This window comes from Barbus barbus, assembly GCF_936440315.1.
Source record: "Barbus barbus genome assembly, chromosome: 41".
In the NCBI taxonomy this organism is placed as follows: Eukaryota; Metazoa; Chordata; class Actinopteri; order Cypriniformes; family Cyprinidae; genus Barbus; species Barbus barbus.
The window spans coordinates 20,950,072-20,975,156 of record NC_136719.1 but is presented as its reverse complement, the minus strand read 5'-3'; the positions used below and the strand labels follow the sequence as shown (position 1 = coordinate 20,975,156).

The following is a 25,085-nucleotide window of genomic DNA, read 5'->3' as shown; positions in this document are numbered from 1 at the left end:
TGAGACATGCGGAGAGAGAGCGTGAGGCGGGCATGTGCATGCGCGCGCGCGAACAAGCACAACTTAGATTTACTCAAAGCACGCACAGGTAAATACACGAACACACGCACACGAAAGGCATGCGTTTTCAGTTTCAAAATCAAACGCACGGCTCGGGCAATAAAAGGCCTCATTCATTCCGCCTGGCAAAATGTACACATTTAGACTCCGACTGACATGAAGAAATAACATACACGGGGAAAAACAACACAGAGAGCTTTTGGAAAAAGCTATAAGGGAAAAAAATGGGACAGGCTGTGGTGTATATTTTGCATTAAAGCTCATGTAAATGTATAAGCCACATGTCATATTTAATCTGTGGTTGCATATGTGCGCATGCTTGTACTTATTTTTGTATGTTTGTATGCGCGAGTCAAAGGAGCGAGCGCGCTTCGGCGGACCAAACCTTAACAGAGTGCCAACAAGCGCATGCAAATGAGTGCGCGTCCTACCCTCCAACATATGTGTCCAATGAAAGGTGAATGGCCCTCCTGTCTATACTTTCCTCACAATCAGCCATGATGTCACCATGAACCCTCTCTGAACCGCCCTCTGTCAAATAACATTTCGCTCTCTCCCTCTCCTTCGCTTCTCATTTTCCACCTTTCCCTACTGCACTCACCAGGCTGCCTCCCTCCAGTCCGAATTCTTTTGGTGAAACCACATTTTTTCTTTCTTCTTTTCATTCGCTTCTTTCCCTTCATGCCCCCCCAGCCCCCACCCCCCTCCTCCAACTTTCTCTCTCTCTCTCTCCATCTCTCTCTCCCTTTCGTTTTCGGATCCCGGCGCATTCTGTCCCTGGCTCTCTCACTCTAATTGAATCAGCACAAGTGAAGCCCACTGCCAAAAGTACCAGGATGTTCTGATTAAGACGGACGTTGTTTAAAAGGGGGCCTTTTCAAAACCGTTCGTGGCACTGAGGGAAAGAAAGCAAGGGCGGAAAAATGTAGTATGGCTAAAAAACTGATTGAAGTCAGGGAAGGAAGTCGCTAAAAGACAGGGAGAGAGAACGTGGAGAAAGAGAGGAAGGAGAGAGGGGCTGGAGGGGGCAGCGGGAGAAGCTGCCTGATCCACATATGGAAGCAATTCTGTAATTGCGGCAAATCTTTGTGCTCGAGAGGAAAGGCCCCCTTCTCAATGCCTTCTCCTTAGCAAATAAAACTCCCATTGTACAGTGGGGGGGAAAAGACTTTGAAACGATGTTCACTCAGAAATTGCTAGTAAATTTGATAAATAATTAGCCTGCAATGAAGTGCCAAGTAACTAATTGAATTAAAGCAATAGTTTGCCCGAAAATTTACCATTGCTAAAAAACTACTCACCCTCAGGCAATCTAAGATGTAGATGAGTTTGTTTTTACAGAAATGTAACATTAAATCACTTGCTCCTCAATGGATCCTTTGCAGTGAATGGGTGCCGTCAGAATGAGAGTCCAAACAGCTGATAAAAACATCACAATAATCTACAAGTAATCCAGTTCATCAGTGAACGTCTTGTGAAATGAAATGCTGCATGTTTTTAAACATCAAATCCATCATTAAGACGGTTTAACCAAGAATCTTCATCCAAGATCCACAATCCTTCATTATGCTTCCTCCAGTAAAAAAAAATGTCAATCCTGTTGCCCTCTCACATCAAATCCACCAACATATTTGTTTAAAACTGTTTTGGCTTGTAAACAGTGCTTGATCTGCGCATATTTCTCTCCTGATTCAGTCGAGATGACTTTTTCAATGGAGAAAGCAATATGGATATAGAACTCATATCTTAGCCAAAAGCAACAGTTTGAAGTTAAAAACATCTTAATGATGGATTTGTTTCTCTTAACATGCAACTTTTCACTTCACAAGATGTTAACTGATGGACTGTCAGGAGTCTTGTGGATTATTAGTGTCTTTATCAGCTTTTAGGACTCTGATTCTGATGGCACCCATTCACTGCAGAAGAGAGGATCCACTGTAATGCAAGTGATGTAATGCTAAATTTCTCCAAAGGTGTTCCGAAAAAAAAAAACGTATCTAAATCTTGGATAGCCTGAGGGTTTCTAAAATGCTGAGCAAATTTTCATTTTTGGATGAACTATTCCTTTAAACATTACATTTAAAAAAAAGTAAAATACATACAACAAAAGACTATGTTAAAAGTCGCATCTAAACTTTCCACTATCCTCTTCACCATACTAGTGCCCTTTCCCTAACAGGGAGCTTGGTATAAACTTGTTAAATTGCTCATCAGAATCTGGCATGACTACACAAAGAGCAATCTTTCAATAAAAGAGCGAAAGAGTTTGAGCAGGTAAGTGTTGGTGGGCAGGAGAGAGCAACAGAAAGATGACAGACACTGATTGCTGTCTGCCTAGCCCGAGGCACAAGGTGTTTCTACAGTGTTGGCAGCAGCCCCTGTTCGGTTCCCAAACACTGCCGCTCTCCCTCTGTAATTATTGGCATGCCCTGCCATAACATGTTCCTCAGTTCGTGAGTTGCCCACAGTCATGGGCTCATAGCTGTGGAACATAGCTCCAAATTTAACACAGCCAATTAACCCTGGCAACTGTCAAAACACCACAGAAACAGGGTTTACGAAAGGCGCCACATTATCTTCGGATTATTTCTATCTTGTGCGAAATGTATCATTTCAATCAACGTAAGCACACAAGCTGTAATCAAGCTTTTTTTATGGATTCAGAAAAAAAAAATGCGAGCTACAATGTTCATGGCTGACTTTGACAGAGCTTCTTCTCGATGTCCAAATAAAGGCCTTGAAAGGAGGTCTATGATATGTTGCATGGTTTGGATATTATAGAAGTATATTTTAGACTTTCCTGTTGACTGTTACACTGCTTTTACTTTCACATTTACAGGTATATTTTATTTATGCAGGGAGGGGAATATATTATATTAAGGACTGAAGAAAAATTGAAAGGAAGGTTTGATCTATTGGTGTGACCTAGTGCTAATTAAGATGTTAAATTGAGGGGTTTAAGAGCCACTTCTTGCATTAAAGCTACATCTAGTGGTCAGCATTGGAAGTACAACATACTACTCTAAAGAAGACCACTTTCATAAGCATTATGTCGTCAATATTATCATGCACTTCAATTGTTTGCAAACACTATGAATGAGAACACTGTGTTTTTTGCTGGAATGTAATTTTTAACTACCTAAAACTTTGTTCAAGTAGCACTGACCAACTAGAAAACTTTACAGTGTATAAGGGTTATTGCTACTCATTATAAAAGGACTGTAATTATCAAGTAAATTTGTAAATATCAAGTTTATGGGCAATACAATACATATTCCATTTGCAAGACACTGTACAAGGTTGAAGCTTTTCAACTATTTAAAGGAATATATGATTAGCCAATATTTTGCCAGTATTATATATTTTATGCCAAATAAAACTATAGCATTATATATTTTTAAAAACTATATTAATATTTTTCATATTAATATTTCCCATTTTTTAAACCGCCACAATAGCACAGTGGCAAAGCACTTTTAATTGTGGCTCACCCGATAAGAATTTTCCACAGAGATGTAATTTCATCATCAACAACAACAATTAATACCATACGCTTGTCAAAATGATGATTTGTGATTATGATGCAAAGGCAACAACACACATTTTTGTCAGTGCTTCAAGTTAAAAAAAAATATTTCATACAAATATAAAATATTTAGTTTATACTGTCTTGACTGAAAATAGAAAGAGCATTTTATTGTTAGTTTGTAAGAGTTGCCTTTGTTAATGGTTGTTTTTCATACACTACATTTTGCCCACCCTTTTTATGAAGGCCCACCCACTTAAAGATGTCTTTGCCTCGCCCCTGTAATAGCATAAATAAAATGATTTTGACTCAAGAGCAGAAAAACAGCCATGTGCTTTTATTGACCACAAGAGGACGCTGTTTTGCTGTTCTTTGTTTACAAATCATTATCCCCCAAAATCTGTTTCTAATCACAGCTGCACAAGCACATGCTGTCATTAAAGCAAAACCAGCTATTGAGAAACAAAAACAAATACATGTATGTGTGTGTGTGTGTGTGTGTGTATATTAAGTGGCCTGAACTACTGTCAGTCCTCTGTCGTGTGTCATGTGTTCCTGCCTCTTGTGTCCATATTTGGTTTGTTTCCTGTCCTTGTTAGATGTGATTATTAGTTAATTCTTGTCCAGCCGTGTTTGTCTAATTGTCTATGATTATCCCTTGTATATTAGTCCTGTCTGTTCAGTTAGATTTCGTCTGGTCTACTTGTTACTCCCTGGTGTTCCTGTCTGTGTCTGCCTTGCCTTGTCCTGCCATGTCTTGATTAAAGACATATATTTGAGTTTACGTCCTCATCTGCGTGTTCCTGTGTCCTCCTCGTGTGTGCACTGTGACAACTACTATGTACTTACATCCAAAAATAAGCACAATGTACTTATTGTGAGGTGGGATACAGGTAAGGTTTGGCACAGGTTTGGTTGTATGGGTAGGTTTAAGTGTGGGTTAAGGTGGAAGGGATGGGCCAACACTGTAATTATAAATGCAATTACAGAAATTAATTACAGATGTAATTACATGCAGATATTTTTTACATATAAGCACAATGTAGAAACTATTTGTGTAATTGAATTTTTGACTGAAAAGCTTACAGTTAGCTAACTAAGATGCTCTTGTGGTAACTTCCTTGTGTGACAACTAGCCCCAGTCTTCACTCTGTGTTATGTGTGTGTGTGTGTGTGTGTGTGTGTGTGTTTATGTGGTTTGAGGACACAAATTTGTATAATGACATGGGTATGACAGAGGTATTACAACATGAAGGTGGTTTATGAGGACACTGCCTATGTCCCCGTAATTCAAAAGGCTTAAAAACATACTTAATGGTGTTTTTTTGAAAATCTAAAAATGCACAAAGTCTCCTGTGAGGGCTAAGTTTAGGTGTAGGGTTGGTGTAGGGCAATAGCACACACAGTTTGTTCAGTATAAAAACCATTACGCCTATGAAGAGTCCCCATAAACCACAAAAACCAACATGTGTGTGTGTGTGTGTGTGTACACACACACACACACGCACATATAGATATACATAAAATACATTCTTCATACATACAGTATATACAGTGCCCTCAATAAGTATTGGAACAGTAAAGACAAAATTGCTCTGTTGGCTGGGGAGTCAAGACATTTGCAAATATGATTAAAAGATGAATATTAGACAAAACTACAGAATATCACATTTTGTTATTAGCCGTTTCAATGCATATATGTTTTACCAAATAAAATGAACAGCACTTTTAGAGTTCATCCCACTCACTGATGTGAGCATAAGTATTGGGACAGTTGAACATAAGGCATATATTAAAGATTAAAAGCTATTTAGTTGCAGATCCCTTGCACACAATCACAGCAGTGAGTCTGTGACCCATAGACATCACCAGACTCTTGGTCTCATCCTTTGAAATGCTTTTCCCAGCCTTTAATGCAGCCAATCCCAATTGTTGCTTGTTTTGGGGAGTTTCTGCCTTTACTCTCCAGCTGGTGAAATTCATGTTCAGTCGGATTTAAATCTGGAGATTGACTTGGGCAATCTAAGACTTTCCATTTCTTTACCCTTATAAATTTCTTGACTGAACTGCAGGGTGTTTTGGGTCATTGTCCTGATGCAATATGAAGCACTTCCCAATGAATCTGGTCACATTTTCTTGAATATTGGTAGGCAAGATGGTTTTGTACCCTTCCAAATTCATTCTGCTACTGTCATCAAGTCATCAGTAAAGTTGAGAGGACCTGTTCCAGAGGCAGCTATGCATGCTCATGCCATGACACCACCTCCATCATGCTTTACAGATGAGGCTGTATGCTTGGGATCATTGCAGTTTGCTTTTTTTCTCCACATTTTTGCTTTCCCATCACTTAGATAAAGGTTCATCTTTGTCTCATCGGTCCATAAACACAGTTCCAAAACTCTTCTGGCTCACCTTTGTGCTTTTTTGCAAACTCTAATCTTGCCTTTCTATTTTTGGTGCTGGTCAGAGGTTTGCATCTTGCTGTGTAGCATCTGTAATTCTGTGTCAAAGTCTCCTGAGGACAGTAAATTGTCAGAGCATCACCCCAGCTTTCTGGAAGTTGTTGGTGATTTTACAGACACGTCTTTTAGGATTCATTTTCACAGCTTTTATGATTTGTCCGTCATCAACTACTGTTGTTTTCTCAGCCGATCAGGTCGTTATGGGTAGCTGGTTGTTTCCAAATTCTTGATTCCATTGCCATTTGCTTTTGCTATAGCTCTAACTGACTTCCTCTTTTCTTTTAGCATCCAAATTGCTTGCTTTTCTCTCAGAGTCAGCTCCCTCATCTTCATCCTGGTTTGTGTGTGTCATCATCGAATGCAAGATTCAGAATACAGAAGTAATGGATATAACTGATACGACACATTCAATATCTGAAGAATTAATGCAACAAGACACAGCTGATCACTTAGAAAGACCTGTGAGGCAACTGTTCCAATACTTATGCTCACATCAGATAGAGGGATGAAACTCTAAAAGTACTTCTTAGCTGGTAAAACATCTATGTGTTGAATCACCCAATAATAAAATGTGACATTCTGTAGTTTTGTCTCATATTCATCTTTTAATCATATTTGTAAATGTCTTGACTCCACAGCCAACAGAGCAATTTTGTCTGTTTTTTTTACTGTTCCAATACTTTTGGAGGGCACTGTATATATATATATATATATATATATATATATATATATATATATATATATATATATATATATATATGGGCTAGTTTGGGGCTAGTTGTCACACAAGAAAGTTACCACAAGAGCATCTTAGTTGGCTAACTGTAAACGTCCAAAAGTCAAAAGTCCAATTTATGTGTGTGTCTGTGTGTGTGTCTGTGCCCCCCCATTCCCCATTCTTTAGTAGAAGTTTTGTAAGTTGGCTTCAGCACCTCTTTATGGGGATACAGTCTTTAAATTCTGTTCTTCAATCTAAAATTCCTAAATCAAAACTTTTTTGCTATAGCTATTAGGCAAACAAGTGAACACAACAAAACTACATTCAGGCAAGATTCAACTATAGCTACAATAAAAGATTAGATAAGAGAATTTTGTCCAATCTTATTAGGGCAAGCTGTCACATAAATGTTGTATAGGCCAATTCATTCAAATTAAAATGGATATGAGCTGTCCAAAACAATTATTTGATATTGATATTGTGCATGCTATCTTTTAATTTTTTTTTAAAGAGAAATATTATATCACTGTATCTTGCATACAGCTGTGTATTTATGAACTTGTTTATGCCTTGACTCTACGCCTCATTCACATGTTTTGTGAGGTTTTAAAAGGCGCGCTCGGCAGCAGTCACGCAGAGCCCCTCCTGCAGTACATGTGCAAGCCTCTCATATCGCCTAGTGTCACGCTGTGTTTTGCATAAAATGTGTGTCAGTAGGACAAGCGGTTCCACTGCACATGCAGAGGGCACATGCAGCGTGGCTTTACCAGTACGTAGCGCGCTCGAATACGCGCATCCAGCTCAGCTCTGCGCTTACACTCCCGCCAATGGAAATGCACGCTAGGATCAAGAGGAAAGGGAAATCTAGATCATGGGGCACGTTAGAGTGAGATAAATCCACACCAAAGACAACAACAGAGGTTGACGGCTTCCCTAAATCCAGTCACATTTGCCAGTCATCTTAAAACGTGATTGACTTATGGGTGTGGAAGGGCGTGTGCGTGACCAGGAGTGAAAGTGGAGATGCTGTTGGCAATGAACGGACAGACGAGAGACATCATCACCCAGCACACCTAACGCGTCCTTCACACTACATCAAGAGCAGAGTACAGACAGGTATAGCCGCGCGCGGAAAGTGCATCTGCACACCTGTGACCAACTCTATTTTTTTACCGACTGTTTGGCTCCGCTGCCACATGCTCTGTGCTCGAGATACTGCCTGACTTCTTCGAGCTTCTCACTGTATGCACAGGCATTTCGTGACTTTTAAACCTGTTTTCACCAGACATTAACACACTGACACACACAGACTTTCTTGAAGATAATAATTCTGAAGACAGAGGATCTCGAAAAACATATCAAGGATGGACAGCAGTCCTGGTAAGTAATACATTTATTATTATATTTACAATTATTATTTTTATAATGCAATATTATTACAGATTTAGCCTATTATTATTATTCATAAAAATAACATTGCATCCATGATGGTGATAGTTCTTAATATGTTTATCAACCTGGCATTTCATATGAATGCTGAACTCATAATTCAGTGCATTTGAAGGTTGTATAAATTTGTGTTTTCTGATTAAATTATGTTTAAATGCACAATTTAATTAGTGCTGAGGATATTAGACATGCTCATTCTAAAAGCTTTAGAGTTTGGAACTGGTTTTAATATTATTATGATTACTATTATTATAAATATTTTTATTGGTGAAAGTGGTAATGGTGATATTGTTCCACTTCTTATTAAATGGAATAAAACTCTGTGCATTTCATACATCATAATTAAGTAAATGTACATGCCATGTTTTGTGTTAACTGATTGAACTGTATTTAGATGCATAATGCATATGGTTCTAAAACTTAAATATATTCAATATATTTATAACAAATAGTAGAGCATGGCGCTAGCAACGCCAAGGTCATGGGTTCGATTCCCAGGGAAAGCAAAAAGCTGATAAAATGTAAAAACTGTAACTTGAATGCAATGTAAGTCGCTTTGGATAAAAGCGTCAGCTAAATGCATAAATGTAAATATTCCATGCACGTTCACTCTAAAAGCTGCAAGTTACATTTGAACTATACTCAAAACAAAGACGTTTTACAGCGCTGCAGTGAATTACGTGATACACTGGTTTGCAGTAATGATCTAAGCAGGTGTCATGAAGGCATTGGCATGCTTTTATGATTGCGCTCGTTAGACTCATCATCAGTGCAGCATAAAGACTACAAAGTGCATCTAAATATAGCATCAGCCTAGTCCAATATGTGAATCACATAAATGATCGTGATAACATTACCATATAGAGTAACTTCTGTAACTGCTGTCATAAACCCTGTGTGATTGCTTTCATGGAATCTGCTTAGAAACCACGCGCATGCGCTAACAACTTCCTGCTTCTAGCCATGAAAACAAACTCACGTGTATGTAGATGGTCCTAGTGCGCTGTCAAATTCGGCTCTGAGATATCAGCACACTTTAGTTGTGTAAACTAGAGAATGGCCATTAATCACATGAGATATTCAAAACAAACATCGTGCAACTGTAATATGAATAGAAAAGCAAGAGTCAAGAATCATTGTTCACTGTCCCACCAACACTTAAGGAAAGTTAGTGAGCTCTTGGAACATGGGTGGTCATGCATTAAAGCTGCATTCGTTTTTCATTTATTTAATAAAGCTTATAATAATTTAACTCTACTCAAGTATGCACTAGCCTTCATCCAAGGAGGTTAACCGGTTAAGCTGATTTGAGTAGTGGTTCATTATCGAGGTTAGCCAGGGGCCAATTACATGCTGGCTCAGTCAACCAAGTCCACTTCAATGTTAATTGATGGCTGATTCATTTACAAAAGCTGCAGTCACGTTCCGGAACAGGTGATGGAAACACTGTCTCGTGGCTGGCACACCCTCTCAACTCACCCTCTGTTTGACAGAAAGCCTTGAAAGCAAGTAAAACAAATAACATCCTGCATAAAGTCATTAAAGACAGGGAAATAATAACATTCCAACACGTGACCTCTAAGTGGTAGACAACAGGAAACAAGGAAGCAGATTTTCTGTTACATTTAACAAGTAAACACACTACATCAACTCAAACATGTGACTTTAGATCCAGCCCACATGGAGTTCTAGGGATGCAACAATATTGCAATTTTGACAGATACCAAGAATTGTTTTTCATATGTCCCCATGATGTTTGATATTATAAGTCTATACAATCTTACATACGGGTTGAAAAAAAAAAAAACAGTTCCCGCCAGGCTTAAACATATTTTGAAACCTGGAAGCAATAGAAAAAAATACTATAGGCTATATATTGTATATATGGTTTCCTAATGTGCTTCAAATGGAAACATCTATATAAACTGCTTTCATTCAAAAAGTAAATATTACCTAAATTGACCCAACCACAATAAGTAATTTCAAGGTTTTGATCAGATGAAATTAGAATCAGCTTCTATTTTCAAAGGGACTAGAGCATGTACTCTAGTGTTATCTTTTTGTCCCTTGTGCAAAACATGGCAAATTTGGTTTGGTTTATTAACCTACTGACTTCAGATGCTTTAGAAATCCACTTATGAAACCTCTGTTGAATATGTGACTATTGTACAACAACGGGATCTTGAATAATTTCTATTAGCCTATATGGTCCCATTTATTATTCTCTATAACTCTGTCACACGTGCCAATGGTTTAAATGCGTATCATGCATAAAGTCTATAGTCTGTTAACGCCAGTGAGTTCACACGAGGTGAATGAGAAGTTCCAGAAGCGATTTATGCAGGGTAACAGACCATCCACCCACCCCCACCATTTTATACAGCCGCTTGCTCTATTTTATAGCGCTTTTCGATTATAGCAGAGGCGAGAGGCTTTTAGCTTTGCTTGTGGGAGCGCAGCGCGCGTATCTTCCCACTGAACGCATCCCTCTCGCCTACAATAGTACTCACGTGCATGCGCTCTTTCAGCCGCGTGCGGCGCGTGATTTCCACGCCCCAGCCCTCACTGCTTCTTTCTGTGATTCTGTGTTTTGATGCAGATTGTACGTTAGAAAGGGGAGGTTGGTCAGTGGGTCAGCGATTTCATGCAGTCAGTGTAGCGCCTCATCACGTTTTCCCTCCTCATGCAACTTTTTCTCTGGAGCGGTTCGCATAAACAGCTTCATGACAGCATGAGAACATTCTGCATTGTACGAAATGACCTATCCAAATGTACTTTTGGGTTTTGCTTTCAGAGATTTAGAAGGAAGTTTATGATTTTATAAACATTTTTATGCCTAGGACCTCAGTGTTTTTTTGTTTTTGTTATTTATACAGTGTGTGGAAAATGCTAAGCATTATATAGTAGAACGTTTATGGCAGTTTAAGGTAGTTTATGATTTTATAAAATATATTTTTTTATGCCTAGAAAAAAAAAAAAAAAATTGAAAAAATAAATATTCTAAAAAAAATATATATTCTAAGTACTAACTGTAATAATAAAATAATAAAAGAATATGTGACCCTGGACCACAAAACCAGTCTTAAGTGTCAATTTTTCGAAATTGAGATTTATACATCACATGAAAGCTGAATAAATAAGCTTTCCATTGATGTATGGTTTGTTAGGATAGGACAATATTCGGCCGAGATACAACTATTTGAAAATATGGAATCTGAGGGTGCAAACAAATCAAAATATTGAGAAAATCGCCTTTAAAGTTGTCCAAATTAAGTTCTTAGCAATCCATATTACTAATCAAAAATTATGTTTAGATATATTTACGGTAAGGAATGTACAAAATAACTTCATGGGACATGGTCTTTACTTAATATCCTAATGATTTTTGGCATAAAAGAAAAATGGTAATTTTGACCCATACAATGTATTTTTGGCTATTGCTATAAATATACGCCAGCGACTTCTGACTGGTTTTGTGGTCAATATTACATTTTTTGTGCTCCAGGGTCACATATAATTTATTTTATTTTATTTTTTTTATATTTGGGGTCTGAGAACACTAGTTTGAAAACTTTTGGCCTTAAATGGTACATATTTGTGTGATTTTGACCCACAAATGGATATTCTGTCTGTATTAACCCATTTAATCTATAAGTGAGCACATGTCCTTCAATAGTAAGCAAATGTCATGCTTGTTTTAAAAAAGTAGTAAAAAGTGAAAGTTGTGCTTTTATCTTAATTTTACAGACACAATTGCAACATGCTCAACTTTCTTGTATTCCCAACCCATACAAATGTATGTTAAGATGGCGTATACGTATTAAGGCAAATGTACAAGACATTGCGGTCATGCAAGGCAGAGTATTTCAGCTATTTTCCTCTAGGGAGGGAGGAAGGGAGACCATGCCAGTGTTTGAGACCAGGGAGGAGGGAGTAATTGTCCCTGCAAAGTCCTCACGTTTCTACGCCTGCCTTTGCTCACTAGCAGATTAGAGTTTGCATGGGTTGCCTAAGATCACAAAGAGACCTGCTGATTCTTCAATTAATGCTGGTGTTTCCACTGACCCTAATTTATACCAGCTTGCAATGACATGTGCACGGCTCCTCATTTAGCTTGTAGAAATGGTATTACCATTGCTTATTATTCAAACTGGTTTTTTCCATAAAGGGCAGGACAAAGACAAAATAATATCACACCTACATATTCTAGATTAATATCTATTTTAAGCCTAGGACTGGTTTGCAATCATGTGAAACTGGTGCTAAAACAGCTGCGCCCCAGACGCTATGGTTTGGTTTAGTAACGGGCATGTCCTGTTATCCATAAAGTCATTTGTCTCTTTAACCTCTGTGGCCTCATGTGTGTCCAGGTGTGAGTATTTCTGTGTATGTGGGTGGGGTTTGTGAGCTGGGCTGGGCTGAGTAACACTCAGGTAGGGCTCGCTATCACAAGGCTGTAAAATCCTTTGCTGCAGTATGTCAACAATAAGACCCGTTACACATGCCAGTGGAGGGATCACAAAAACACTTGAGCTAGGCTAAATAAATACCGCGTGCAGCATGTGAAAAAACACGCAAATGAGTCAGGCTGATATTTGCTGGTAGTTTGAACTTGTTTACCACAGAAGGGTTCCAAATTATGTGTACATGGAAAACACAGATTGAAAGACAGGATTGAGGAAATAATTAGCTTATTGTCATAAGCACTGCCCAGTATTAAAGGCATAGTTAAACTAAAAACATTCAGCAATCATGAATATAGAATGGGAACCAGCCATGGTCACTATTGCCTCAGGAAAAAGTAGCTTTGACATTGTGATAACTTCTCTTGTGTTTCACAGAAGATACTCATGTGCACTTTCAATGTCATGAGGTTGAATGAATGTTCATGAAATTTTTACTTTTAGGTCAACTATCCCATGCTCTCTAGGTTTGTGTCAGTGTGAATCAATATATTTGTTAGTTGTGTTTGCTAGGGCATTTAGGGTTAGAGGTTATTCAGAATCGTTAACCCAAGGATGCAGTTTGCCATACTACACTCTCAGAAAAAAAGCTGTCACTGGTATTGTACCCTGAAAAGATACACCTTTGTACCTTATTTACCCTTAAAGGTTTCATGTTAGTACTTTAAAGATAAATTTAGTAAATAAAGTGTACATTTAAGTATCTAAACTGTATATGACAGCTTTTATACCCTCATTTCTAAGAGTGTACAGATATTAATGATACCTCAAATCATGCAAAATGCTGAGGACAGGTGAGTTTTTTTTAAGTGACCGAATACAGTTTTTTTCCAGAAGATGGCAAAATTGGTAAAATCCCCTAGATACTCAAACATTTAAGGGAATTAGAACAAATGTGACCCTGGACCACGAAACAGTCATCAGGGTAAATTTTGTTCAAATTGAGATTTATATATCTGAATAAATAAGCTTTTCATTGATTTATGGTTTAGGATAGGACAATATTTGGCCGAGATACAAGTATTTGGGAATCTGAGGGTGCGAAAAAATCTAAATATTGAGAAAATCGCCTTTAAAGTTGTCCAAACAAAGTCCTTAGCACTGCATTTTACTAATCAACATTGTTTATATATTTACAGTATGAAATTACAAAATATCTTCATGGAACATAATCTTTACTTAATATCCCAATGATTTTTGGCATAAAAAATAATTATAATTTTGACCCATACAATGAATTGTTGGCTATTGCTACAAATATACCGGTGTTACTTATGAATGGTTTTGTGGTCCAGTGTCACATGTTGACTCTTCACAGTAAAGGAACCATCTACAAATACTGGCATAAGTAGTGTGAAAACTTCAACATCATTGTTTGCAAAAGCATGAAGCATTTGTTTATTAAAAATATCATTAATAAGTGCCTTGGAAAGCCACTACTGCATTATGTTGTTAAAGCACCATGGTTCAAGCAATTTGGACACTGTGGCTTTAAATCGCATTCTCTTGGCCCAGATCTGATCGACTGTGTCCTCTGGTTGTTTAAAAAGTCAAACTGAAAGCCACGGTGCACATTCTACCAAAACGTGACTCCTCGTTGCTCCTCTCTCACAGGAGACGCATCTGTGTGGGAACCGTAACATCATCGCAAAGCCCCTGTGTGTTTAGCGTTTGATGCTCGCGACTCGCGATTGTTGTAGCTGTTTACACGAGACTGCGGATTTGCTTTGGAACGGTGTCAGGAATCCATGTGAGGCTGCGGTCAGGTGTTGTGCAGTTTGGCTGGGGCACTATGCCAGGGCTATTATTGGAGAGGAGAGGCGGGAGAGCTCGTGAACACGTGAGACCGTGTCTCAGCTCATCCTGAGCGCATGACCAGAGAGGATGTGATAGGATGCAGAAACCCTGAGGGACAGAAAGAGAAACCTGCGAGGGAATGGGAATAAAACAAGCCGATGGTTTCGTTTAAAGTAATGTGTGACTATTAAGCCAAACCATATAAAACATTTGAGTTCACTAAAATGGGGATCGTCGCAATATGTTGCTGTGCAGCCGTCATTATTTGTAACGCTTGAGATCGTTCTGACGGTGAAAACCTCACTTACTCCCAGTCGTTTCGATCACTGCATCACCTCTCTATGAAAGCTGCTGCACGCGATTAAATATCAGGCACATGATGCCCCTACAATCTATCAGATAAACTAGCATAAAAACAGGTACGCCGTAGTATTGTCCTAACCCTATCCGTACCCCTAAACCTAACCTTAACCGTGATTCATTCCTAAAACCTGAGGGAAATGATTGCTGAGTAACAAAGGGTGTAGAAACACCTAATCATGGTTGTGAACCTAAAACTGATTTTCCTGTGAACTTATCCCTTTATTCTGACTTTGATGGGAATGTTGTTCCAGCATCAACAAGGATGTACTTAATGAATGTCTCTTGTCGAACATTAATGAAAATCCGAGAACCAATTAATAAATTGGTAAGCACATTTGTAGTGAACCTGGAATTTGATGGTAGAGCAAGAAGCAAGTTACTCTAATAACCAAATAGGAAATAATGAATACTGGAAATATATTTATGACTTGATAGCATTAAAGTTATCAGCAAATAAACAATCTCACATGCCGGTTTAAATAAATAACATTTTATTAAAATATGCAAAAAGGCTTTCAGTCTAGATAGGTAAATTACATTTAGCATTGTTTAATGCCAATTAGATTTGATTTGCAAATGAGCCAGTACCACAAACTGAACTGGGGCACATGAAATGAACCCTAACTAACTCTAACTTTTAACTTGGGATTTAACATGTTAAAACTTAAGGTGGTTGAAAGACTTGAAAATGCAACATCAATAGTTTAAATGAATTAATAAAAATGCACATTTACATAATGATGATCCATTTTTATGTTTTTCCCACTCAAAGGCTTCATATACTCTTGTATTTTTACAGGGGGTGTGATACTCTACGCTGGTAGCAATGGCAGTGCCAGTCCAAGCCCAGGAAGCCCCTCTAGCGGCTATCAAACCCAATCTCCATCTTCTCACTCCCAGCCCTCTTCCCCAGAGGAGGTCACCTTCACCGAGATTGGGGCCCTCAAGCAGCACGGAAGTGTGGGAACACCACCTTCTCCAAAACTGGTATTTCAGTTCCCTGAAATCTACAACAACTCCACTGCAGGTTCAAACCAGCACAGCTACTCCCATCCCATCGCCGGTAAAAGGCCTTGTGGATACACTGGCACATTTACCAGTAAGTGCGGGTTCCCTTTTTAGTACCTGCATCACACAAAGTCAGCATCTTCTTTTGCAAAGGAATAACGAGTCCTCAATATTAAGGACATGCGTTCTTGTACGTCCTGACCCCATTCTCTCTCTGTTTCTATCTTTATCTGAGCAGAGACTGGAGGCATGGTGCTCCTTTGTAAAGTATGTGGAGATATCGCATCAGGGTTCCACTATGGTGTCCATGCATGTGAAGGCTGCAAGGTAAGACAGAATGAGCCTCTGATAAAACAAACATGCATGAGTCTTTTCTGTCATATCACTGTGGTTTATCACATCGCATGTCTTTCGTTCTTTGCAGGGCTTTTTCCGCCGCAGCATTCAGCAGAACATCAACTACAAGATGTGTGTGAAGAACGAGAAGTGCCTGATAATGCGCATGAACCGCAATCGCTGCCAACACTGCCGCTTCAAAAAATGCCTCTCTGTTGGCATGTCCCGTGACGGTAAGAATTTTAGGAGGTTATCAGGACACTGACATATATCAAATAGTGAAAAGTCGTACTTTCATAGCGTTCTTCAGGCCAAGCACCACACCCGCCCCCCTCAACCTACTTTCCGCTTTTAGTCTTGCACCGTTGGTAATTTTCAAGAGAGCAAGTTTCTTTTAGTTTGGCTGTGCACTCGTTTCTGTCTCTCACTTGCATGTTGTGGTCCCTTCTTTTTCTCGCTTCCTTCTCTCCATCAGTTTACCCTTCCCCCTCGTACGTTCCCTAAGCTCTGCCTCCTAATCCCTCCTAGAGACAATGATTTATGAGGGATGGAGTCACGCAGTCCCTGAAGCTATCTGTCATCAGGAAAACTGCAGCAAATACAAGAATTATTTTGAGAAATTGGAACGCGGCGACTTGATTACCACGCTTGTGGCCTTATAACATCCTCAGCAATTAATGTTGTGCTGCAGCAAAAATTAAGCAAGGAATGCAGAAAAAAGCAAGGCATCTGAACTCTTCAAAAGAACAATGCCTTTGGTGGCGATTTAACCCTGAAAAACACTGAAATGAGCGATAAATCTTGTCCGATGAACTTTTGAGGAAATTTAGCTAAATAAACTGACACTTGTACACTGTGACCTATTTAGTCAGGTTCTCAGCAGAATTTCACATGGTTACCAGCAGATGTGCATCAAAGTTAGGTTGGTTATGATAGCAGATTGTACTGGATGTTGTTCTAAGAGGACACTAACAGAAATGAGTCTATTGGGTTCAAAGTGGTGGAGGTAAACAGTCATTTTACCCTGGTTCCTGAAATTGTTAGGGCCCACAACCTAGAAACCTCTTTCTCTGACGGGTTCTCTTGCACAAACAGGAAAACCTCATCTAACGGCCTCAAATACCACAATAAAGTAGACGCCCTGATTTCATTTCACTTCACTGCAGTTTTTAGTTAAATTTCGGTTGTGTGATACAAACAGATGTTTGGTTTTACACGATGGGGCGGCATGGTTTCACTTCCGCTACGAACTTGCCATTTGTTAGACTAGTAATCAGTGCAGCACTCTGACACTGTAAAAAAAAATTAAATTGAGCCAACTTAAAATTTTAAGGCAACCAGTTTCAGCAGATTTTTGAGTTCTCTCAAATTATTTTTGTAGGAGATTCTCAATTTTTTGTTGCATAAACTTAAAACAACAAGTTGAGAAAACTCAAAAATCTGCTGAAGCTGGTTGCCTTAAAAATTTAAGTTGGCTCAACTTTTTTTTTTTTTTGTGTGTATGTGTGTCACGTTGTTTGCACAGGAAAAAGCACCAAAGTCTTGATATCAGATTCATTCTGAGCATTTTAACTGAATTTAACAGATTCAAGTGAAATTCAGTATTGATGTATTGGAATTTGAATTGGCCACTCCCCACTGGAAGTTGAATTGGAATTTTAATTGAAATGACAGGAAGAGGAACTTACTGAATTGCAATTAAAAAAACTCAACACTGGCAATGCATTATAGGAAATGAAGTGTTATGTTAAAGTTTTTTTTTTTAAAACAAACTTAATAAATGAACTTTTGTTTAACCAACATTCAAAGTTTTAACTCTGCTCTTCAAGTTAAAATTTAGTAACATTAACTTTTTTTGAATTTCAGCTGATGTTTGTTTTACTGCCTTGCATTCAAAGTGCAATTCTGAATCCTGTTTGCTACACTAATTAAGACTTGGAATTGGAATTCAGGAAATTGAATTAGAATTGCAATAAGAATAAATCACTTAATTGCAACTGAAAATCTATAAACACTGCTTTTTTAACTTTTCTCTTTTTTGACAAAATAAGGCATTATTAGACCAAAATTTAAAGTTTGCTTTTCTAGTTGAAAATTACAGTTATATCAATTTATAATACATTTTAATTCTGCTTAAAATCATTAAAATCTAAGGAAATGTTGTATCCTGTTTGCCAAACAATACAATACAAATTGAGTCAGTTATGGACTTAGCAATGCAAAATATTTATCATCCTGCAGGGTAACATATGCAACCATTGCATGTTAGTCACAGAAAAGTGAAAAAATGTGTCCTTCGGTTGGCTTATCTCATTTTCTCAGATGCAGGTGTTGTGACATATATGATATATGGAACATCTCTGCCATTTGCCTTCCTTCTGCTCTCATCCTGTAAACCCAGGATGTAAACCATAATACTTTACATCTACTGCAACCTCAGTCTGCCAAATTACATTCTTCTCCTCTCCTCTCCTCTCCTCTCCTCTCCTCTCCTCTCCTCTCCTCTCCTCTCCTCTCCTCTCCTCTCCTCTTCTCTTCTCTTCCTTTTCCTCTCCTCTCCTCTCCCCTCCTTTCCTAACCACATTAGTTATTAGTTTCTCTCCCAATTACTGTGGCATTGTTATCACGATCTGCCTGACCCACTGCCCTACTTACAGCTTCAGAGAGGAGTGACAGTAGCATAGGGATGAAGAGAGGAAGGGGAGGTAGTGACGGAGAGAGAGATGAAGAGTGGGGGGAGGTAACATATGGTAGCATTGATGCTATTTTTAGATTCAACAGCTGACAGATTTACTTAGAGGAGGGGGTGGTGATGGAGAAAAGAGTGAGGGGCTTGTAAAAGATGTGAAAGCATCCAAAACATCACTAACGCATTTAATGATCATCGATATTCTACACCACAGCGACCAAAGATACTAGATTGCAAGTTGTCTCCTACACAGCAGCTGTGCTATTTTTGTGTGTGTTTTTTTCTTCACATCCAAAGCAATTTTCAGACAACATTTCACTTATTTTATCACACTAGTCTATTTCTGATGCTGCCATGTGCTTTATTATAAAAGAAATAGGACATGGACATTTTGATTACTGCTCAGGCAGGATCTTTTTATCATTGATTTGCATAGAAATGCAGTAGTTTCACAACATCTTGTATTTTTAACATTGACTAAGACTCCTTTTTTCAGATAAAATGTCTTCAATGCATCCCAGGCATTTATCTTGTCTAAAATTTAATATTAAGGCCAATATGAAATGAAAATTTGCCATGCATTTAAAGAGATATTTCACCCACAAATGAAATTCAAATGACAAAAAGAGTTTTTGTCCATATAAAGAAAAAGTGTGTTTATTGTTTTGGATCTCACTGACCTTCACTGTATGGACAAAAAGCAGTTTCTTCAATTTCAAGAGAGAAGGCAAAAAACGTTACTGCATTTTGAAAAACCATTAAACATTACAAACTTTTTGTCTGTAGAATAAATGTACAGATAAAGCAGACAATAATAACAAATACATTTATTAAGAAAGCAAATTATTGTTCATGTTAGCCAATTGTTTCTGTCTCTCTGACCCCTAGCTGTGCGTTTCGGCCGCATCCCAAAACGAGAGAAGCAGCGGCTTTTGGACGAGATGCAGAGCTACATGAACAGCCTCAACGAATCGTCCACCATGGGCATGGAAACCTCGCCACCACACGAACCTCCTCCCAGCCCCAGCGAGAACCAATCCAAAGAGGCCATTGGTTCCTTATCCCGAGCCTACCAGGACATCTTCACAAACACACAGGACCACCTGAACAAGCGTGCGGGCAACATGAACACCAGCAGCAGATCGAGTACCTTTCAAAACAACCCATCTCAGGACAGCAACTACCCTCACATGAACCCTGTCGTGGGGTATCACGCGACCACTCACGAAAGCTTCTCAGCCCCACCTCGCTGCTCAGTTGCTTCCAGAGACAGCAAATGCCCGGTCTCATTGGTGGAAAATAATCGGTACAGCTACGCTCCTTCGTTCTGCCAAAATCACTCCCTGTCGAGCGTTAGCCCGCCCTCACAACCTACTCAGGTCGATTACAACAGCTACATGGCTGGCGAGTCCCAAACCCAGGCCTCCTGTCCGTTTAAGTTGGCTGCTGGCTCCAAAGTGCTGGTAAGAATGGTTCAAGAGACATACTTTTTTATTGCCATCTTTGGTTCCATGAAGAACCTTGAACATCCATGGAACTTTGTATTGTACAAAAGTTTCTTTATAATGGAAGAAGGTTCGTTAGATTATTAAAATGTTTTTACAATAAGACAATAATGGTTCTTTTTATCTCTGAAAGGTTCTTTAGGGAACCCAAAATGGTCATTCTATGGCACTACTGTGAAAACCTGATTTTAAAACCTTTCTTTTCACGAGTTTGTCATGTCAATGTTTCATTATAGCGCCAATATTATGTTTATAGGAATAATTTAAGATCAAAATACAGAAATAGATCAATGAATTAACCCTTGTGCTATACTTGTCAAAATGGACTGGCCTTTAAAAAACTGCTCATAGATTTCTCATTGTGCAGTATTATCACCAAATCTTGGATTCAATTCTTTTGTCAACTTGTTTTCTGTCAGTTAGCACAGGGTATTCCTTTTTTGGAAATGATTGATCGTAGGCCTCAATGACCTAAAAAAAAAACCTTATTTGTGGACAATTTTGGCAATACTCACTCAAAAACTAAGGTCAGTCAGTACAAAAAGAAAAACAAAACCTGTGCTAACTGACAGAAAACAAGTTGACACAAAACACTGAAACCAATATTTTGTAATAATGTATCATAACAATAAATGTATATGTGTTTTTGTTTTTGTTAGCCAGTCATTTTTGATTAGGAACATCACAAGTGTAACACAGTGGGGGAAAAAATATCCCAGAAAAGTCCAAAAATACTTATTATTGTTTTTTTAGAAGTTGCTTTACCCTTTGTGAGCAAAGTCAGTAAGTTTTATTTCAATGTGATAACCGAGACACAACATGAAAGTTAAGCATCCGTGCTAATGAAACATTAAAATAATATATACCCTCTCTATCACAGGCCTGTCCACTGAACGCATGCCCTGTGTCAGCACCTGGCGTCTCCAGTCAGCAGGTGTGGGAGTCTTTCTCTCAGTGCTTCACGCCGGCTGTACGTGAAGTGGTCGAGTTCGCGAAGGGCATTCCGGGCTTCCAGGAGCTTTGCCAGCATGATCAAGTCATGTTGCTCAAAGCAGGCACTTTCCAGGTACTGATTACACAATTCCCTTCTGTACTACTAAAGGTGAAGTGTGTCATTTCTAGGCCACTAGCAGCACTAAACCAAACAGATTTCCCAATCAGCCTAACTCAAACTCATGCAATTGGTTAAGCCACAGTTTGACATGTCAGATCACTCAAAACAAACACAGTAATGTGTAGATAACAACACAGTGTTAACACCCTCAGGCACATCAACCTACAAATGACAAATGTATTTTGAGAGCGAAAAAATACATCGCCTGGGACAATTTTTTTCACCTCCATCTGATCATGCTGTTTTTTACAGGTGCTTATGGTGAGGTTTTGCTCACTGTTCAACCACAAGGAAAGAACAGTGACTTTTCTGAATGGGCAGACGTACCCGCTGCTCACCCTCAGGGGTCTGGGCATGGGCTCCTTGCTGGACGCCATGTTCGAGTTCAGTTCCAAGCTGAGCTCTCTGGGCCTGGAGTCAGATGAGATGGCTCTCTTTATGGCAGTGGTGCTGGTTTCTGCAGGTAAGAGCAACACAGGAATCAAATTAATTAGTGCTATTTGCTAAAGCGTGCATCACTGTTATTATTCCTCATGCTTAGTGTTAGAGATGTGAATAATCCACTAATATTGAGCTAATTGTTTATAATAGGGATGCTCAGTGCAATATTAAAATTCTGATACTGATTATTTTGTATGTTTTAGCAGATAACTGATAAATAGATAAATGGTTCATAAATTTGAAACTCAAATAGGAGTCTGTTTAAACACAAATTTCATGTTAGTACAAGCATCTCTCTTCTGCAGGAAACAGAAGATGCATATAATGAAAGTCAGTGGGGTCCAAAACAACACCGACTTTCATTATATGATGATGAAAAAGAAAAAAAAAGACCAAATATACTAAATTAAATACATTTACCAATAATATACTAAGTTTATTTGAGCATTTTTTTTAAATGTTTTTTTTTTTTAAATAGAATTATTTTAAATCAAACATAAAATACACAAAAAAAAAATCACTAAAAAAGTCATCAAAATGCTAATGTACAATATAAAAAGTGGATATTCATTTTGGGAATTTCTAAAAGATAACATTTAACAGCATTATCAAATTAGGTTTTAGGTTTACATTATATATATATATATATTAGTATTCATAAGCTTTATAATTTATTTATAATATTTATTTCCCTTTTTTCTGTTGGTTTTTTTATAATAAATTGTTCTTCATTTATCCACAGATTGCTCTGGTATTTCGGATACGGTAGCTGTGGAACAGTTACAGGAAGGACTCATTCGAGCGCTGCGCACCTTAGTCACCCGTCGCCGCCCTGACAACAGCTCTCTTTTTCCCAAATTGCTCCTGCGCCTGCCAGACCTGCGCACCCTCAACAACCTTCACTCCGACAAGCTGCTGGCCTTCCGCGTCGATCCCTGAACTATCGCTCACTGCATCTGGAACTCAACCACCAGCCACCACCGGCCAATTAGAGAACACCTTTCCTGGTTAAGAGAAAGACTGCTCGTTTAGAAGAAGAGATGTTGAGCATGTTCCCATAGGATCCATTCGTTATTATGTGTGTTAATGAGAAACACAATGAACAGAAGGCTCTCAGCGAGCTCTAAACAAGACTATATCTCCATTTAAGCTTTCGCGGATCATTTTCATACATGCATTGCCCTTCTGTTCAGCTCGCCTTGAGAGCATTGTTGATTATATTTATCCGAGGGAACATTGCGCCAGTCATATCATCATATATAAGCTTACACAGAACTTTAGAAGACCAAAAACGGGTCATTCCTCTGTACTGCCTGCACACTGAAGTACACAGTCTTTAGTCAAGTGCACCATGTATACAGTAGAAACGTACTTTTACGGACAATTTAAAGCCAATTGTGTGAGTGTATGTGCCTGTGTGTTTGAGAAAGGGAAAGAAATGCCATGTATATAAGCCATAGATACCACTTATACAGTTACGTCACATTAAAACTTCAGTTTGAGACAGGAAAAATACATTTGTCAGCTGTGTTAGTGTGTAACATTTAATTACACAAGATTTACTGTATCTACAACAACTCTAGTTACCATTTAAGTTCTTTGAAAAGGAAAAGAAACCGATTTTAAATGTCATTTCACTTTTGAAAAAAACTGTCATATTTGTTCACTTTTTTAATTATCATCGTCAAGCTGAATGCAGTATGTCAAAGTATATTTCCACACATTCTCCTTCAGGAATATATCTGAATCTAGGGATACAAAACCAGCATTCTCTCCTACGCATGTTATGTTTTGTAGTTTTCTGTTGTTTTCTTACTGTAAATATTGCACATTTACACTGATTTAACTGCCTGTTCAGCGAAAGAGGGATACGCAGTGGTGTGTTTGACAAAGATGGGGTGTTTGGTGCCTTGTAAGAAATGCACTGTTCATCTGTGTGTCTTGAGAAAGAGCCCCTGAACTTCTGGCACCAGCACAGTATCTTTACAGCCTTTACTAAGATCACAAAGCATGTCAAAAAAGCATTTTGGGCTGCCATGTGAGTCGATTGTTATTATGGCTGGTAAATCTATGTTATTCAATCATATGGTAATGTATATTTTGTAAATTGTTTTCTTCTGAAGAACCAATATAAATACGAGATTATCTATTCTGATGTCTTGTTGTGTGTGTGTGTGTATACATATATATATTTTTTTTTTGATAAAAAGTCTCTTATGCTCACCAAGACTAGAAATAGTATAAAAATGTCATATATTTGTGAAATAGTTTTCCAATATAAAATAATTTTTCTGTTTGAATATATTTTAGCCATGGCAAAGATGCATTTTTAGCAGCCATTAGTCCAATCTTCAGATCCTTTTTTTTTTTTTTTACCGTATTTTGCAATAAACTTATTTTTTTTAAACACTATAAAAATACAAATTATTCTAAACTTTTCATCGGTAGTGTTTATATTGCTTGCTGACTAAGTTCCAAAAATAATAATGAACAATTATATTGCATTGGTTGCATATTGCATTATATTATATTGGTATATTGCAACACCAATGAATGCTTTCTGCTTTCTAAAGATAAACTAAGTCCACAAACCATGTAGACTGTCATGCATTTCCTCAGTAGACTTTTCAGAGTGATGTAGAAATAATTGTAAATGGCCTGAAACTGTCAGTCATCTTTTGGTTGTCAAACAGACTGTTAATCCACTTTAATTCAGGACACTGGCAAAGGAGAGGCCACCATGCAGAATCAGTTAAAATATACGCATGTATCCAGATTAAATGAAATGTATTTAAATTCGTATGCTTTAAAAACGTATTTGTAGGACCTATCATATTTTCGTGGTATTGTTGTACAACACTGATGCGCTTTAGTTAATCTGAGAGACAGAATATGATTGAAAGCGCGTTAGATAGTAAACGGTGTTATAGTGACACCGTCTGGAAGCCCGCGGTAGCGCAGTTAAAAATCTAAATATGGAATAAAATAAAACCTATGACTATTAATGTAGTATATATATTATTATATTACTGTATATATATATTATTTATTAATTTTTCCTGAAACGTAATTTGCTCCACCATGTCATTATATCTGAAATTATTTAATTTGATAGTGTACATGACGGTGGTGGATGACATTTTTAACATGTTTC

General features: G+C 38.1%; 2 protein-coding genes across 2 annotated transcripts in view; one reads left to right on the top strand and one right to left on the bottom strand.

Moving 5' to 3' along the window:
- Positions 1-10,842, bottom strand: part of LOC306860217 (retinoic acid receptor gamma-A) — a 78,581-nt gene extending 67,739 nt beyond the window's left edge. Inside the window, exon 1 of the mRNA XM_079401798.1 lies at positions 10,726-10,842. The gene's annotated coding sequence lies outside the window, so the exon portion shown is untranslated. The remainder of the gene's footprint in view (positions 1-10,725) is intronic.
- On the top strand, positions 7,495-24,085 carry LOC306860216 (nuclear receptor subfamily 1 group D member 1-like). The gene is made up of 8 exons (XM_079401795.1): positions 7,495-8,146; positions 15,638-15,937; positions 16,085-16,173; positions 16,271-16,415; positions 19,760-20,334; positions 21,257-21,442; positions 21,743-21,953; positions 22,674-24,085. The coding sequence occupies exons 1-8, from the start codon at positions 8,131-8,133 to the stop codon at positions 22,868-22,870; spliced, it is 1,719 nt and encodes a 572-aa protein (XP_079257921.1). The 5' UTR covers positions 7,495-8,130; the 3' UTR covers positions 22,871-24,085.
- Positions 24,086-25,085: the final 1,000 nt, after the last annotated feature.